The sequence below is a fragment of the Saccostrea cucullata genome, unplaced genomic scaffold (genome assembly GCF_032062105.1).
Source record: "Saccostrea cucullata isolate Sc308-1 unplaced genomic scaffold, CSIRO_AGI_Scuc_v1 ctg204, whole genome shotgun sequence".
Taxonomy (NCBI): domain Eukaryota; kingdom Metazoa; phylum Mollusca; class Bivalvia; order Ostreida; family Ostreidae; genus Saccostrea; species Saccostrea cuccullata.
The window spans coordinates 819,206-837,466 of NW_026940736.1; the positions used below are offsets into that span (position 1 = coordinate 819,206).

An 18,261-nucleotide genomic window follows, 5' to 3' on the forward strand; every position below is an offset into this window, starting at 1 on the left:
GTTCATACTTTGTTAATCAAAATGCAATTTCTCCTTACCTAGAAGATGTGTGAGTGACTTAGCCACCTTTTGTGTCTGTTGGACTTTCAGTTTGATGCTGCCATACCCTTCTTCCGTTAGCCCATCCAGATACACACTCAACTCACCCAACCAACGATTTAACTGAACACATGAATTCTGTGAATCACACAACCTTTTTCTTAAAACAGCTATCTCATCTCTCTGCAGTTCCAGCACTTCTTGCATAGAAGACCCTTGATAAGACTTCAGCTGCTTTTCCAGGGCCACAATTGTCTCTCTGCTCTGTCCGAGCTGGAATTTTAACTCTGCGATGGTTTGGTCTGAGTGTTGCTTGGCCTGGAGTTTTTGCTGCAGTTCAGAGTTGTTGTTCTTGGTCTCCTGCAGGCTTTGTTGTAAGTAGGTCATCCTCTCCTGAAGGTCCAGTAAGGTCTGGGAGGGAAGCAGCGTGCTCTCCTGGGAACCCTCACTACTGTCACTGCCCTGCTGGGGGAAAAGGGGAAAAACCCATTATAAAAGAAATATATTAAAAACTTCAAACAATGCATTATAGTTATTCTATAGTATATAAAAATATCAGATAAGCTTAAACCAACCTATCGCTCCTGAAGCTCACATTTGATCATCCAAGTTTACTGGCCCCAGAGCCTGGTATAATGTTAAATTGGGTAAAAATAGGTAAAAATTGCTTACGTGTCTCTTCTGCCCTTCTAAATCAGATTTCCCCACAGCATTCAGCTGCTCTATTGACATGGCTCTTTTTCGGACAGGTATCTTGGAGGTAGTTGCCGTGGCAGCAGCCAGGTTGGTCTCACTATGAGAGCGGCTGATGCATGGACTTTTGGCCATCAGGCCATGTTCTTCCAGGATGGATTTGTAGTGCTTCATTTTTTGTGTCTGAATTCTGACTGTCCCCTCAGTAGCCTCTAACTTGGCCTCCAGGTCACTGATTCTATTTTTAGACTCAGACAACATTTCTCTGAGGATTTCTGGTTTCTGAAGATGAGAGAGATCCCCGTTGACAGGATGTCCAGGTTTGTGGAGCCTGGGTATCTGACTAGGGACCTTTTTGTTTTGACACTTCAGATCGGTTGATTTGGGCCCAAGGGGTGGCATCATACCACTCCAAGCCACTGTTTGACTGAATTTATCCAATTTTTCTTTCTGCGATTTTAAGGAACTGTCAATTTGTTCTTGCAGAGAAGAGACTTTATCCAGCGCATTCCTGTAATCGTTTCTCAGTTTGACATTTTCCCTCTGTAGATCAGGCACATAGGGAAGTTCAGTATATTTACAAGGCATGTCCTTGTCCAATCCAAACTTCTGCCGTAACACCTTCAGATCAATCTCTACCGCTGCCAATTTGCCTTTCAAGCTCTGAACCTCCATTCTGAGATGAGGAACACTGTTGAAGTCGTCCTCGTTTGTCCCAGGAATTTCCCGAGCGTTCACCCTCTGCGAGAGGTTCAACCTTTCTTGCAGTTCGTCTTTCTCGCGGGCAGAACTATCCAGCTGTTTCTGGATCTGCCTGATGTACCTCCGCAACATAGGGGCGCTCATGTCAGACAGCGTCTGCCGATTCAGGGGGACGTCAAACTCCGGTGAAGAAGAGGAGGAACTTGAACTAGACGCCATGCTCCATCGTGTCTCGCTCCGCGGCGATGTCTGTCCCGACACAGGCATGGCATCATGGTCCCTGTGGCTATACTTGATGTCATACAACTGGGCCAACAGTGTGTTATTTTCCACTTTTTTCTGTTCCAGCTCCCTCTTTAAAGAATCTAAGTCCGAGTTCAGCTCACTCATAATTCCCGTTGTATAATCTACATTCATAAAATAAAAAAATCACAATATTATACAATTATATCCTTTTGATGAGGTCAATCCCTAGATATATAGACCTTAGAGAAAGCATATCGACCCAACACGAAGCATACATACTAGCGCACATGTATTTAGATGATTAGTTTCTACATTTCATATAAATGAAATCCTTAATTCCTTGAGTTCAAATTTATCCATACTTAACTAGATAATTCCCCCTTTTAAATACCAGGATCCCCATATTAAAATGTCCAGTGAGATCTGATTAAAGATCAAAAATGTTTAAAAGCCTCTTCTATCTCTATTGGCAAACTAATTATTATCATGTACATTGTATACAAAGCAGGATTGATGGAATAAATCTCCTCAATTTATCATTAATCTGTAATACTTCAAACAATCTGTTTTCTTAACACTAAAATCCTTTCTCATAAATTTGAGTGATAAAACTTTAAAAACTTTCAATACAAGCATAATCCATCATGTCCAAATTACGTTTATTTTCTTTCAAAATCTCCCCCCCCCCCCATATCATTTTGAAAAGTTCAAACTTGCATAAAAATGCATGTAGATATTCTATAGAGTGCTGATTTTTAAAAACTCTTTGGTTTAAAATTTAATTGTATTATATTATAAAAAGTGAAATTTTTTTTTTCCTACAAAAAAGTCTTTAACATATCCTCTGAATATACCCTTGCATTCAATATTTTTTTTAAATATAATTCCCCCCCCCCAAAAAAAATGCATTTGGCCAAAAAGTATAACTTCATTATAAGCTTATCGGTAAAATATAAAAAACATATTTTTTCCTCCTTAAGATTAGAGAGTTAAAACGAAGCTGATATTAAAAAAAATCCAACAAAAAATTCAAAGTAAAATTTTCTCACCATCAGTAAACCTTCTATTATACAGTAAGTACTGCTGTTCCAAGTTTAGAGTCATTTTGTTATTTTTGTCCAAAACCTCCTCCAAATCTCTTCGCAAATCTCGCACGGTCTTTAATTCCTTGCACAAATCCTCATGGATTGCACTAAAAAATTATTGCATCATCAATATCATATTTGCACCATTATCACAACCTCTTTGCAAAAGAATCCTATCTCATTATTTGAATGCTTCGAGTCCACTATTTGTATAAAAAATGCATAAGGGGAGGAGTTTTGATAAATGCGTAATGCATTTTTGTTAATTTTAAGTCCTTGCGCTCTAAGCTGATTGGATGTCCTACTCAGACCAAAGAACTACTCTGCCCATGTTGGTCTTATAGATATTAATATTTTAAAAGCCTGAGAACCTAAAATAAGATAATCTTGTTAACTGCCATAATATTAGTCCAACACTGAGATGAACTATTTTTCTAGAGATTATACGCACAATTTCATCTTTTAGAAAAAAATCAACACATTAAAACTGACCCCGACCATTACCTACTTAAAAATTGTAAGTATACATTGTTAATGTCCGATCTTTTAGAAAAAATCTCTTCGGTTACTTTAACTATCATAATACAAATGATAGGATTAAAACCAATCATAGAACAGCAGGCTCCAAATTTATATAGCAAACCATTAATCCTGGGTCAGTCTGATCCCCATATACGCACATCTAATCATTTCTGCAATTTTTTTTTTTCATGAAAGTAAAGCAAGTGTGAGAGGGAAAACTGAAGCCCATAATATTGAAAACTGTAAAGTTAACCTGTTAGTTAATCCCTCCTCCCAACCTTTTGATACATGTAAGGTCTCGACCCAATTTTGATCAAATAAAAGAACTATAATATATAATAAACAAGAGGCCCACGGGCCTTATAGGTCACCTGAGTATTGTGCAACAACTTTCAAACAATTAAATTTGGTTCGTGTTTTAAACCAGATGCCATGAAATTTGCAATTCACAATTTTGAAAGAGGTACCATTGCTTATCATAATTATAGACTTAGCATGCTTACTCAATTTACTTAATACCCAGAGGTAGATCAGAGTAACATTACCAGAAAATGCACTTCCTCTTTATAACCAGTTGTGCACCTCATCCCAAAGGAACCACTGATCCTGGGGCCACATATTTCAAAATTTTGCAAATTTTATCATAAAATGGTTGATTAATACCAAAGAGCAGATTTCAAAGCATTAATTTATTTTCAGACTTTGTACCCCCCCCCCCCCGACCCAGGGAGGGGGGGGGGCATAAAAAATAACCATTTTGCTATGTGCACCTTTCTTCATCATAAATATATTTGGATCATTGGCATAAAAACCAGGAGCAAAGGAAAGATTTTCAAAGAATTAATGTATTTTCTCTATATAATCAATAGAGCCCCGTCCTAACACCAGAACCCATGACCCTGGGGCCATGAAATTCACAATTTTGGAAGAGGCACTCTTGCTTATCATAACTATGTGCTTAGTTAGTTTATTTAATATGCAGGAGCACAGAAGAAGATTTTTAAAACAATTAATGCATTTTCACTATATGATCAATAGAGCCCAGCCCTAACATCAGAACCCCTGACCCTGGGGCCATAAAATTCACAATTTTGAAAGAGGCACTCTTGATCAACATAACTATTTACTTACATAGTTTATTTAATACCCAGAAGCAGAAAAGAAGACTTTCAAAGAATTAATGCATTTTCACTATATAAATCAATAGAGCCCCGCCCTTACACCAGAACCCCTGACCCTGGGGCCATAAAATTCACAATTCTGGATGAGGCACTCTTGCTCATCATAACTATGTGCTTAGTTAGTTTATTTAATACCCAGAAGTAGAGAAAAAGATTTTCAAAGAATAAATGCATTTTCACTATATAACCAATAGAGCCCCGCCCTAACACCAGAACCCCTGACCCTGGGTCATAAAATTCACAATTTTGAAAGAGGCAATCTTGCTCATCATAACTATGTGCTTAGTTAGTTTATTTAATACCCAGAAGTAGAGAAGAAGACTTGTAAAGAATAAATGCATTTTCACTATATAACCAATAGAGCCCCGCCCTAACACCAGAACCCATGACCCTGGGGTCATAAAATTCATAATTTTGAAAGAGGCACTCTTGCTCATCATAACTATGTGCTTAGTTAGTTTATTTAATACCCAGAAGTAGAGAAGAAGATTTTCAAAGAATAAATGCATTTTCACTATATAACCAATAGAGCCCCGCCCTAGCACTAGAACCCCTGACCCTGGGGCCATGAATTTCACAATTTAAGTAGAGGACTCAATGCTCATTACATTCATGCCAACAGTTTGCCTGCTTGATGTCCAGGAGTAAAGAAGATTTTTAAAGATTGCAATAATTTTAGTGGTTTTGGCTCCACCCCTCAGGCCCCAGGGGGGCGGGGACCAGGAAATTCACAATTTTTGTTCCCCTTCACCCATAGATGCTGTATACCAAATTTGGTTGAAATTGGTTCAGTGGTTTCAGAGAAAATGTTAACACACGACGCACGACGACGGATAGCAATAGGTCACCCGAGTTACTCAGGTGACCTAAAAATATAAACAAGAGGCCTATGGGCCACATCGCTCACCTGAGCACATGGGCTAGTTAAAAAACCAAAATCAACTTATTATTGAAAAGCTTACTTGTTGGATGAGGGGGATTTGTTTTCTATTAATAACTTGAAAATGTCAATATATCAATAAACCATACAAAAGTCATGTAAAATTTTGACATACTTGAAAAGAAGATTTTTAAAGATTTTTTCCTATATATTACTCGATCTCCCATTGTGACCCCCAACCCCCCAGACAATTTTTGAATAAATTTAAATCTTCGCTACTTGCTGATGCTTGTATGTCAATTTGACAAAACTTTTCTGTTCTCGAGAAGATTTTTTCCTATATATTCCTATGTAAAATTTTGATCAGCCATTGTGACCCCGCCCTACCCTGGGGGTCATGATTTGAACAAACTGGAATCTACACTACCTGAGGATGTTTCCACATGAGTTTCATCTTGCCTAACCAAATGGATCTGGAGAAGATTTTTAAAGATTTTCCATATATATTCCTATGTAAAACTTTGATCGGCTATTGTGGCCATGCCCTACCCCCTGGGGTCATGATTTGAACAAACTTGAATCTACACTACCTGAGGATGATTCCATATGAGTTTCATCTTTCCTAGCCTAATGGTTCTGGATAGGAAGATTTTTAAAAGATTTTCCCTATATATTCCTATGTAAAACTTTGATCGGCTATTGTGGTCCCGCCCTACCCCCGGGGGTCATGATTTGAACAAATTTGAATCTACACTACCTGAGGATGCTTCCACATGAGATTCTTCTTTCCTAGCCTAATTGTTCTGGAGAAGAAGATTTTTAAAAGATTTTCCCTATATATTCCTATGTAAAACTTTGATCGGCCATTGTGGCCCCGCCCTACCCCCGGGGGTCATGATTTGAACAAACTTGAATCTACACTACATGAGGATGATTCCACATGAGTTTCATCTTTCCTAGTCCAATGGTTCTGGAGAAGAAGATTTTTAAAAGATTTTCCCTATATATTCCTATGTAAAACTTTGATCGGCCATTGTGGCCCCGCCCTACCCCCAGGGGTCATGATTTGAACAAACTTGAATCTACATTACCTGAGAATGATTTCACATGAGTTTCATCTTTCCTAGTCCAATGGTTCTGGAGAAGAAGATTTTTAAAGATTTTCCCTATATATTTCTATGTAAAACTTTGATCGGCCATTGTTGCCCAGCCCTACCCCCGCGGGTCATGATTTGAACAAACTTGAATCTACACTATCTGAGGATGATTCCACATGAGTTTCATCTTTCCTGGCCCAATGGTTCTGGAGAAGAAGATTTTTCAAAGATACCATTAATTTTTCATTTCATTATTATCTCCCCTTGGAAAAGGGCTTGGCCCTTCATTTGAACAAACTTGAATCCCCTTCACCCAAGGATGCTTTGTGCCAAGTTTGAGCTGAAAATTGGGGGGGTGGTTCTTGAGCACCTTCGAAAATGTCTTAATTATAGACCATATCAGTTTTGAAAATAAATTTTTGGGGAAAAATGAGATTATTTTTAAATTTTAAGAAAAGCATGTCTGCAGGTCTGCATTTTCACCTTCCTTTACTCTCCAACTTTTTTTTCAAAACCATATGTTAACTCGCAGTTTGAAATTTTAAGAAACATTTTTGTTTTTAATTAACACAACATACCATTTTTGTTTAAATTGCGCACCTGTGAAGGTTTTATTTCTTGCAGACAGGTCAAACTGCTAAGGAGATTAGAAGAAATTTCTTTAATTAGATTTAACAAAAGCCATCGTGGAACTGACTGGGCCAAATTGGGGCCACTCAGGAGTTACTGATCAGTTAATTAAAATCAGTTTGTTACAATTTTTTCTTATACACGTTCAGCTGTACTTTATATTGAATAACCATGCCTTTGGTCCTAAATACTGTAAAATCACATATTTTTGTGTTTGGTTAACTTACCCAACTTTCCAATTGATTACTAGTACATATTCATTCTTTATAAATTCAAATTGAAAAGAAATTTTTAAAATTTAAAGCAATCCATCTTTACATTTGCATAGTGTTTTTTGTAAGTTTTTAAAATGTGACTACAAATCCTAAATGCTGATAATTAGCATATTTTGGAGTGAAAATTATTTTTGGAAGGGGAGGGAGGGAGATTCATTTGATTGTTAGATGTTCCTATTAAGAATCTTTCACAAGACACCAAAAATAAATATTTACATTTGCTGTATTTTAGATAAAACCAGTCTGTAAATTTTTTTCAAAATTCCAGTTTTGAGTGTACAGTCTCTTTTTTAAGCTCCTGTAATCGAAGATTCCGGGGGCACAGTAAAATTTGTTTGTTACGAACAAGGATATTGTGAATTCATGGATATAGCGAAGTTATCTTGGATCCCCAGCTATATAAATTAACGAATTCCTTATACAGATATAATGAATTACAGATAAAGTAAAGCAATTTCAAAGGTCCCAGTGACTTCGTTATAACCGAGTTTTACTGTATATAGTTTTTGTCATGTCTGTCTGTCTGTCAGTTTGTCTTTTGTCTGCAAAAACTTTAACCTTGCTCATAACTTTTCATTTAGTAGAGCTATGACTTTTATATTTCACATGTGTATTCCTGGTGACAAGACCTTTCTTTGGGTACTACCAAATTTGACCTTGGAGTCTGACACACTTTTAAACAAAAAATCTTAACTTTCACAATTGTATTTCTTGGGAGAAGACCTTAATTTTGGTACATAAACCAACATATTTAATTTGTATTTAAACGAAAAAAATTAATCTTCGCTTTGTTGCCACACAGGGGCATCAGTGTTTCACAAACATATCTTGTTTGAAATATTTATAAATACAGTGTTAGTTTATGGTAGGGCAAGTAAAAATTCAGGAAGGGCAAGTGAATTTTGACCATGTACTTGCCCTTGGACAAGTGCTTTAAAAATTGATCTATTTGTTAGCCCCTGATACATGGAAAACTGGCACTAAAAGTCACATCAAAATGATGCTACAGAGACAATAAAAATGTATAATACACATATTGATATAGGGCAATGGGAATTTCAAATATTGAGTATATTTTTGGTGCTTTTAAACATGTAAAATATAAATAAGGAATGTTTTTAAGTGAAGTGTGCTTCATCAAATATGCCTACGTGACAACATGGACAAGTCTGTGTGATTTACACATGCAATAATAACTCACACAAAACTTAAAAACATTCCTTAATAAAATCACTGGCATTGGCAATTCTGTAAATGATTACCATCTTTAGAATTAAGGTATAATAAATACATAATAAACAATCTCAAGGTCTAATTCAACATATTTTAAATGAGAAACAGATCATGGTTGCTTGGGGGGAAATTAAGAAGATCTAAATATAGCAGAAAAAGTTTACTGCTAATAAGATTATAAATACTTTAAAACCTCTGTTTATCTTAAAAGATTAATTTTCTGTACTTGAAGCTGTAACCCACTTTAGGTACACAGAGGTGAACTCCTAATGTAAAATCAAAAACTTTCTGATCAAATATTTATGGTTAAAAGTATACATGCTATAACTTGCGCTAGTTTAAATAAAATTGGAAATTGATATAATTTGTTGATCAATAAAAGTTACGAAAATACTGTAAATTACACCATTAAAATTAAATGCGTTACAAAGTTATCAAATTATAATTATTTATTTCCCTGCTAGGAAAGAAAAATAGCTATTTTAAAATAAATCCATCACATGGCGCCATCGCTACTTTTAGATTGATAAACACAAGTGGCGTAAAGAAAACAAGGTAGGCCGTTTGAGATACTACTCACTTTTGACATGGATGGCAAGCGTCTTACTCTTAATGGAACTTATCTTTTAATGTATTCAGTATCAACCATCTACTCTGTTATGACCCATATTAACCTTAAATTAATAAATGTTGTCAAAATGCAACATTACCTCGTTGTCTATGATTTCCCGTGGACATGTGTTTCTATATATAGGCCTACTGTTTACGCACTTCCTCCATCAATATTCATGAAAAGACTGAATTCTTAATTCCTAGATATTGTTTAATTGTTTTGTTATTACAACGACATCTATAGTAAAATTTTGTGGAAAGTATTATTTTTCAAAACACTTCACGTGTTTTAAATCATTAATCATTTTGTTTCTCACAAAATTCAGCGTTCGTATAGCGTATATGACTTTAAAGAAGTAATGATAGAAAAACATGACACATTTATAATTTTATTTTTTTCTGAAAGACATGAATTCATGGGTTTCTCCATAACACTAAAACACTACCAACAACAAATAAGATGTGTTTTTTTTTTTTTTTGGATGACCCCAAATGGCAGTTCAAGGCCATGTGGGTTAAACTTTTTCAAAATTAGGTCAAATTCCAAGGTCAAGACTTTGAAAAAATGACCACCAAAAGAGAGGTCTTATTGCCAAGAATGTACATATGGAATATGAACCCCTTTAACTAATAAATCAATAATTCAGAGAAAATATGGCAGCATGAGTTAAATTATTTTTCAAAAGCATGTTACACTCAAAGGTCAACAAAAGGTAGTTAAAAACATTGGTACCCAAAAGGAAGGTCTTGTTACACATAGGTGAATGCATTTGTGAAATATAAAAGATCTAGTATAAACTGTTGAAAAGTTACAAAGGTTTAAGTTTTTTTTTTTCAAATTAGGCCAAACTCAAAGACTAAAGTCATGAGAACAAGATTAAACATTTTCAAATGTAATGTCCATTTTAACTCAAAGGTCAAGGCAATAAGATGAAAAAAATATATTGGTACTCAATAAAATGCCCATCTTGTCACAAGGAATATACATTTAATAGATGAAGGACTCACCTTTTAGTATTTATGGCCAAGGTTACAGTTTTTTCAAAAGAAGGTCAAACTCAATGGTCAAGTTCAAAAGGTTATAGTATTGGTAATATAAGAAAGGTCTATTACACATGAAATACACCTCTTAAATATAAATCACTTGTTAAGTGAAATTCAGCAAAAATAGGTTCCAAAACAGAACCTGACCTAGATATTCAGCTGATAAATCTGTATACGGAATTTCATATTAATATGTGCAACCTCTGCAAAGAAAACGAATGGAAACTACAAATAAGTGGAATTTTTCAAAGTCCAAGGGGTATTTTTGTGGTGATCAAAACAGAATTGGCCTAGATATTTAGCTGATAAATCTGTATAGCAAAATGGAGCAACCTTGTGAAGAAAATGCATTGCAAATAAGTGGAATTTTTCAAAAGGGGCATAACTGACACAAATTGCAATATATAGAATATGACCTACATTTTGGTTTATCTGTGTACCAAATTTCATTTCATTATGTACAACGATAATTGTTAACACAAAATGAAAGAAACGAAATTTTCTGCTTTTACAGTATATATAAATGAAATATGACTAAGAAAGGCTTGTCCTTGAAAGACAAATATTTGTGTTTCAAAAGAGATTATACTAAAACAGGTTAAAGTCATTGCTTCAAAAGTAACCCTATTCAATATATAGTAATATGAAACAAAGAGACAGAATGACAAACCAAAAAGAATTTGCCTACAAATATTTTAGGGGGGGGGGGATATAAAACCCCCATCCCCTTTGAAAAATTATTAATTCTAACAAAGATAAATTTTCTAAAAGAGAAAAAAACATCTTTTGTCCATCCTACAACTTTATAATGTTACAGGGACCTCTAAGATTCTTTAAAAGAACGTGAATACCTTGATACTGGGATAAAAGACTTAAGAGAGCTACTTAGACTACTTCTGGCAATACAAAGATATGTACTTCAGAATGTCAATGCCCCCGTCATAGAAAGAGACTCTTGTAGTGGATTAACTGTTATTTTGGCAGCTGTGTGCAATTTTACAGACACGTGCCATATTTCTTCAACTTATTGCAAAGTCCTGCAGAACACATTGCTGAATGTGACAATTTTGGGGGCATCAATTTAATTGACATTTGCACAAATTTAACTGCATTTGGTAACACTTGCATAAATGAATTTCAATATACTTGCACCTGTCACTTTCTTTTATATATTAAAAAAAAACCTTTCCATCAAATGGAAAAGGGTTTTTTTCCCTCATACAATCTACAATTATCAACAAAATTAAGCCTCATATGAAATTTTCATATTACTATATATTGAATGGTGTTACTTTCAATAGGAGGAAATCGCCCAAGAAATCATTTTAGATAACCAAATCAATGAAATTTAATCCACAGGAAAATTTGCGTTTCTACAGAAACTGCAGATTGGTCGCTTGGAAACATTTCACAAAGACTGTTTACAATGATAAGGCTTATAACGTGTGAAACTAATACAGATCATAACGATTGGTTGTATATTATTGTTAAACGTCCCTCTCGAGAATTTTCCACTCACATGGAGACGCCTTAACTTGCTGTTGGAGAGCTCCAAATTTTGTTATTAACCTGGCACTCAGGGTTATCAGGTGGGATCTTTTTCATGCCAACTCGTACTGGGATACAAGACCTCGGTTGATACAGTCTCATCCGAAGGACCTGTCTGCACATCCCACAGTGGGATTCGAACCTGCTACGTAAGGATAAACTTCTTACTTTGTGACTCTAGAACAGACGCTCTAACCACCAGATCATAATGAAAACTAACTGCTAAATTCCAATCAAATGTATTTACGATTTCCATATTTTCATAATAGCAAAACGTGAGACGTATTTTGGACTAAAAATCCATACAAAATACAGCAAAATCATAAGAGTAAACAGGTCTGCTTTTTGTTATACTTATACATGTATTGTTTTTGGTAGTTAATGCCTGTTATTGGGTTAGTGACTGGCAACCTCTGGCTAGTAACTTCACTGCCCCTAGCCTGACAGGCTAGTAACTAATTTTTGTAATTGCACACCCCTGTTTATAAAGCAAAGTAATTTTTAATCTGTGCACTTTTAAGACTTTTTTACTATTAAAAATTCTGTTTTAAATGAATCCAAATTGTGCATCCTCAGCACTTTGCTATAGCTATGTTTAACTAAATGCAGTTAAAATAAGTAAATACTAAATTTTCAACAGTTAAAGAGCAGAAACAGAGTTGAGGCAGAGAGCAAAGATTGTGCTAATTTAAGAATGATCTCCCATACTGACATAGTCATATAGTTCCCTGCAGTAAGCTTATTTCTAAAGAACTTTATTCGGTAATAACCAATATTTGCCCCCCAAATCAAACATTAAGTTCTTAAACAGGGGAGTATATGCTTACTTCAAAGCACTGAATATTTTCATAAGTAATGCCATATGTACGTAATGACGTCACAAACATGACGTAAATTTCAGTTTTTTATGAATTTTACAGAAAAATGTACATATTTCGTCGATATTTTGAGTAAAAGACAGCGCATGTGTGTTAGGATCAATATTTTGATATAATGTGTAGAATGATAATATCAATGAAATATGTCAATATTGTTCCTAAACAAACTTGCGCTCTATAAATTTTAACACTAAAATTGTTGAAATTTTGTCCATTTTGTCCTCTTTCTGAAAAAGGATATTAAATCGGACTAGTTTGTGACGTCTTAAAAACAAAAATTGTGAAAACACTGCTTTGACACTATAATATTTTCTGTTAATTTATATTTCTCATACAATTTATTGAATTCAGCACATTTCAGGAAGTTTTCAAAATTTGACTTTTGTGGGGGCAAATATATGCAATATACCGCATATAGTTCTTTGCATTAAGTGTCCTTTAAATCTATATGCTATCGTGGTCTTTCATCTGACAATTGTGTAGTATATAAAAAGTCAGTGTTGAAATATATTCAAATTTTGAGGTATGTCCAGTGCACCATGTTTTTCCCTGATAAAAATGTGATCATTCTGGCAACAGGTTCCTCTAACTATTATTGCCCTCCGGTGAGGGTAATAAGAATTGGTTTATAATTAATACAGAGTCATATAGTGAATGCACGACTTAGACTGTAATCAGATTTAATTGCAATTAAACCCTGAAATGGGGTTAGTTGTTTTAACCCCTCTGAGGATTAAGACTTCTGTAAAACAATGAGCATATTAGAATTACACGTTTCCTATGTCAGAGCAGGAACAGGAGGTCCCATGGGCCACAAAGCTCACCTGAGTAACTTTAGCCCTGCTATTCTAATGTTCTTCACCACATATTCTCCTTGTAATACTTATTGTAGCCCCATCCTACTCCCGGGGGGCCATGGTTTGAACAATTTAAAACCTAGGCAACTTTAGGAAGCTTCCACTTAATTTTCAGCTTTTCTGACACAGCGGTTCCTGAGGCGAAGACCTTTTAAGATTTTTCCATTTATAATTCAATGTAAAACTTATTGTGGCCCCATCCTTCCCTCAGGGGTCATGATTTAAATAATTAAGAATCTAAACTACATAAGGATGTTTCCACTTCAGTTTCAGTTTTTCTGGTTCAGTGGTTCTTGGCTTAGTGGTTATTGAGAAGTTGTGAAAATATGAAAAGTTTATAGACAGACATACAGACAAGACACAGGGGTGTGCAATTACCATCGCCCGACGCCCGGGGCTACCAATTTTAGAGGTCGGGCTATCTTAAATCTATACTGCGTTAGCCCGTTGGGCTAGTAAATCTAAAACGAAAGTAAACATATATTTACCTCGACTGAATTGAGGTACGAATTAACTTTTCTGTAAAATCTTAATTTTTAATTCGTTTTAATCTATATGCATTGTGTGTTCCTATCCCCAGTCGTCTCAGTGACAATTATAGTCGATATAAATGGGGGGAGTACCTGACAATTACAAAGCCCAAACCATTATCTGTTTTATTTATTTCAACTTAAATGTTTTTTTAACCTTTATGTAATACTTATACATGTATTGTTTTTGGTAGTTAATGGGCTAGTGACTGGCAACCTCGGGCTAGTAACTTTGTTACCGCCATTGCCCGACGGGCTAGTAATTTATTTTTGTAATTGCACACCCCTGAGACAGATGTAGCAGGGTTCGAAATTAGCGAGAAATACTCGCAAAATGCGAGTTGATTTTTAAAACAGCGAGTAAAAATAGAAGACACTCGAAATTTTTAGCGAGTGGTGATTTTTGAATCTTGTATCCATATTTTTCTGTTAATTCGTCTTGCTTTTTTGAAATTTGAAGAGTCACAATGCATTCGGTAAACCTCGGTTGATTCTGTCACCATTTCCCAAGCAGCTGATGCAATTTATACAAAAATGTTTCATTGTAGTTTTACTTGACATATAAAATGTGTTAACCTTGTCAAAATTTACCATAGATAAAAAGAGTAATCATTAGTTTTACACCAAAATAATTTCTCCCATAACTTTTTGAAGATCGTTTTCTGCAGCTAGCAGCCATGTTAGGTGCCCGCTGTAAATATCACACCTGGTTAATTATGTCCGGGATGTTTGACCCCATTATTCAGTAGCAAAAAATCCCAACCTACCAACCCTTGATCATATTGATTTTCTTTTTTGGAATGTTACAGGAATTACAGGAAATAAATATATTTTAATGTTGTTTTTTTTTAGTTTTTTTTTATGCCAGATTACTTTTTTTTAATGTAAAAACATTGATGTTCTTAATTCTGTACTGACCTACTATAGAAGGACCTGTATTATTATTGATTTAAATGAGCATGAAAAAGACATTTAATCCTTCTTTTAATTTTAGCTTGTTTATCTTCATTTTAGCCTGTAGATTTTATATGTACAGGCTAAAATTAGCCTGTGGTTAAAAAAGTTAATTTCGATCCCTGATGTAAAGACTTGGCGGACAATGGTTGATCAGAAAATCTCACTTGAGTTTTCAGCTCAGGTGAGCTAAAAATTGAAAATGAATTGATCTAAATAGTATTTAAGAAGATGTAATTAGTTTTTGACCTCAACGATTAACCTACATGCAGTGCTCGAGCTGTGATTTGTCCCCAATTACGAATTTTTTTCAAAAGTGGCAAAAAGAAATTCATAAGTGTCGAAAATGAATTTTTTAGATGTACCATGTACAAAATTTGTGTAGTCCTGGTTAGCTCCTTTGTTTATTCAATGTATACAGATAAGTCCCTTTGTTTATTTAATGCAGCAGAGGTGTGAAAACTGAAACCTACATGTAGGAAATCATGTCTCGCTTGAACGAACACAGCTGACTAGGTAACTAGCCTGGAGCAATAAAGGCTTACAAAATTGCTTGAATATAATTTGGATTAAACAAGGGGGATAAAGTGTTTTTAGGAGATGAAGTTAGTAAATAAAAGATTTTTATCAACAAAATCTGGATCTATGTAGATCGTTTTTTTTTTTTACTGAAAATAGGGAAACATGACTAAAAATTGTAAAGAATAACTTCAAATTTTACCTAATAAAAATTGAAATTGTGTACATTATACCATAAACTGACAAAGAGTGAAAAAGAAATTGGTTTGGAAACAGAATTATCTTAGTAAATTACACTCAATTATTTACAATTACATGAGCTTGCATATAATTAAACACTGGGGCCCGTTTTACAAAAGGACTTACGACTTAAGACCAAAGTTAATTCTTCTTATAACTTTTTAATTAACATTATACAGAAAATTATTTTAAACCTTTTAAAAGGAATGTGGTAAGATATTTTTACACAAACAGTTTCTCAGAGAATTATTAATTTTAAAAAGATTTTACAATCATTTTAAGTTTTTGGTCTTAGTCGTAAGTTCTTTTGTAAAACTAGCCCCTGGAGTCTCCAATTTGTTGAAATAAAGTCAAGTTTTAAACCTAATTTTCATTACTTTGTAATTATACTTCTTTTCTCATTTTTCTTAATTAATGAAATGATTAAAAATTCCATTTTTAAAAAATGTCATATATATTTACTAGATCTGTAGCCGCCCCCCCCTCCCTTCCCAGGCAAAAAAAAAATATATATATATACATAAACAAGAGGACATTTTCTGTCAAGAGTTGGCTATATCAATTCAATATCAAATTAATTGTATAATTCCAATATTAGTCTTTTTTTAAATGGATACTACCATAAGCTTTAAACATTACAGTTTTAAATCAATGTCTGTGATAAAGATAATAAAAAAAATTTAATAACATAAAGTGCATTGCATTGTCGAGAAATCAGATGTAAGTATGCCTTAAATTTCCTTTTGTCGCGAAAAGTGGCGAAAAATATTTTCAGTCCAGTGGGACCCCTGCCTACATGTATTAGAATTGCATGTTTCCAGTGTCAGTGCAACAAAATGAAGAATCAAATTGCTCTGACAAAATTTTTTTTACTTGAATTGCCTTGAACAATAGTATTTAATAAAATGTGATGAATACAGAATACATTTTTTTTACCTCCATGATTATCCTATTAGAACTGCACGAGTCTAGTGTAAGTGCAGGAGAACTAATAAACGTGATGAATACGACATATGACCGCCTGAAACGTGTCCCAGATTATCCCAGGATTGAGGCACCTTCGCAAACTGGTGCCACAACCTTGCCCCCAATGTAATTAATCCAAACTATTTTACGTTACATAATAAATTCTTTTTTTATACTTTTACAAGTGTATGTACTTAGAGACTTAAAGGGTCAGACACTTGACTACAATGTTAAAAACTAAAACCAGAAAGAAAGACAAAAACTTACCCACTTAGTTGGGGTTCGTTTTCATTCAAGTTTAGGATGATCTGTCTCTCTTTCTTTATTGTATCACCCAGCTGTTTTAGCTCTGAGAGCTGTTTTTCCAGAGTTTCTTTCAACTGCAATGATGATTTTTATTTACTTTTTTGCTTTAAGAGTGCTATTCAACCCCCTGTGCAACACAATGCCACAAAATCTTAAGCAACAGTTTTAATCTAATTGTTCATTTCATTACAAATACATGTATATATACATTACAATTTTTACAACGAGATATAAAGAAAAATCTTTTTTTTTTAATTATTTGCATTTTCTGTGTAATCTGACCTTTTGACCTTCCTCTATTGACACATTCTCTGCCTTTCCTGGACTGGTGCCTGAGTGATGTTCACAGACGTTACGTACTTCTATCTCCACTTTGTGATTCTCTCCCCCTCTGACTTGGGCTGGACCTTCCTTCTGTTTGAGATCATTCTATGTAAACAAAAGATATCTAAAATTACAATGCTTTTTATGGTAAAAGTCATTTGTAAGTGAAAGTCTCCAATCAACTGAATTTTCAACAAGATACATGTATATAAATTACACTCATCATTACATAGTCTCACTGTAAAATTAGCAAAATACAGTTGCTAGTTAAAGTTGTCAGCCCTTCCATGCAAATTTGATCCAGATAAAATATTATATTGTAATATAAGTTGGTTTAAGCTAAAACTTTATTATGGCAATTCAATCATGTCCAGACATTTACAGGATATTTGCAATGACCAGTAGAATAAGACCAACGTTTGCTTGTTACACTTTGCAACCAGTAATGTTAGTTGACTTGAGAGAGTTTTATCAAATATCTGAATTTTAATTTATGGAAAAATTTTGCAAGTCCAGCTGGGCATCAATATATGCAAAGCTGTTCTTCCATGACAAAATTTGTGCATCTGTGTCATTTAGACAATATAAAGTGATAGATTTATATGCAGACTGTATTCATTTTTGCTAGTCTTGCTGCTGATAATAAATGAGTGTCTTGGTATTTGCATGAAATGTTTTCAAGTGATCCTTCTCAATACAGATGATAAGATTAAAAGATTTTTATAAATCACATTAAAAATCAGATCAATTCAAAGGCTCTAACATATCTGAACATGAAAAAAAAATCTACTCTCATACTACTTATCCCTGTAATTCCTTGATCTCAAGAACATTTCAGTGAAACAGAAATTCCTATTTAAAGAAATTCATGTACATTGTAGAACAATACTTTGTACTTTT

General features: G+C 34.3%; 1 protein-coding gene across 1 annotated transcript in view; it reads right to left on the reverse strand.

Moving 5' to 3' along the window:
• The window catches only part of LOC134256195 (golgin subfamily A member 4-like), a 56,372-nt gene that overhangs the window by 11,053 nt on the left and 27,058 nt on the right, over nt 1-18,261 (reverse strand). Inside the window, exons 27-31 of the mRNA XM_062738844.1 lie at nt 17,320-17,466; nt 16,999-17,111; nt 2,730-2,872; nt 712-1,841; nt 39-501 (exon numbers count right to left, since the gene is read on the reverse strand). Coding sequence (XP_062594828.1) covers nt 39-501; nt 712-1,841; nt 2,730-2,872; nt 16,999-17,111; nt 17,320-17,466 — 1,996 coding nt within the window. The remainder of the gene's footprint in view (nt 1-38; nt 502-711; nt 1,842-2,729; nt 2,873-16,998; nt 17,112-17,319; nt 17,467-18,261) is intronic.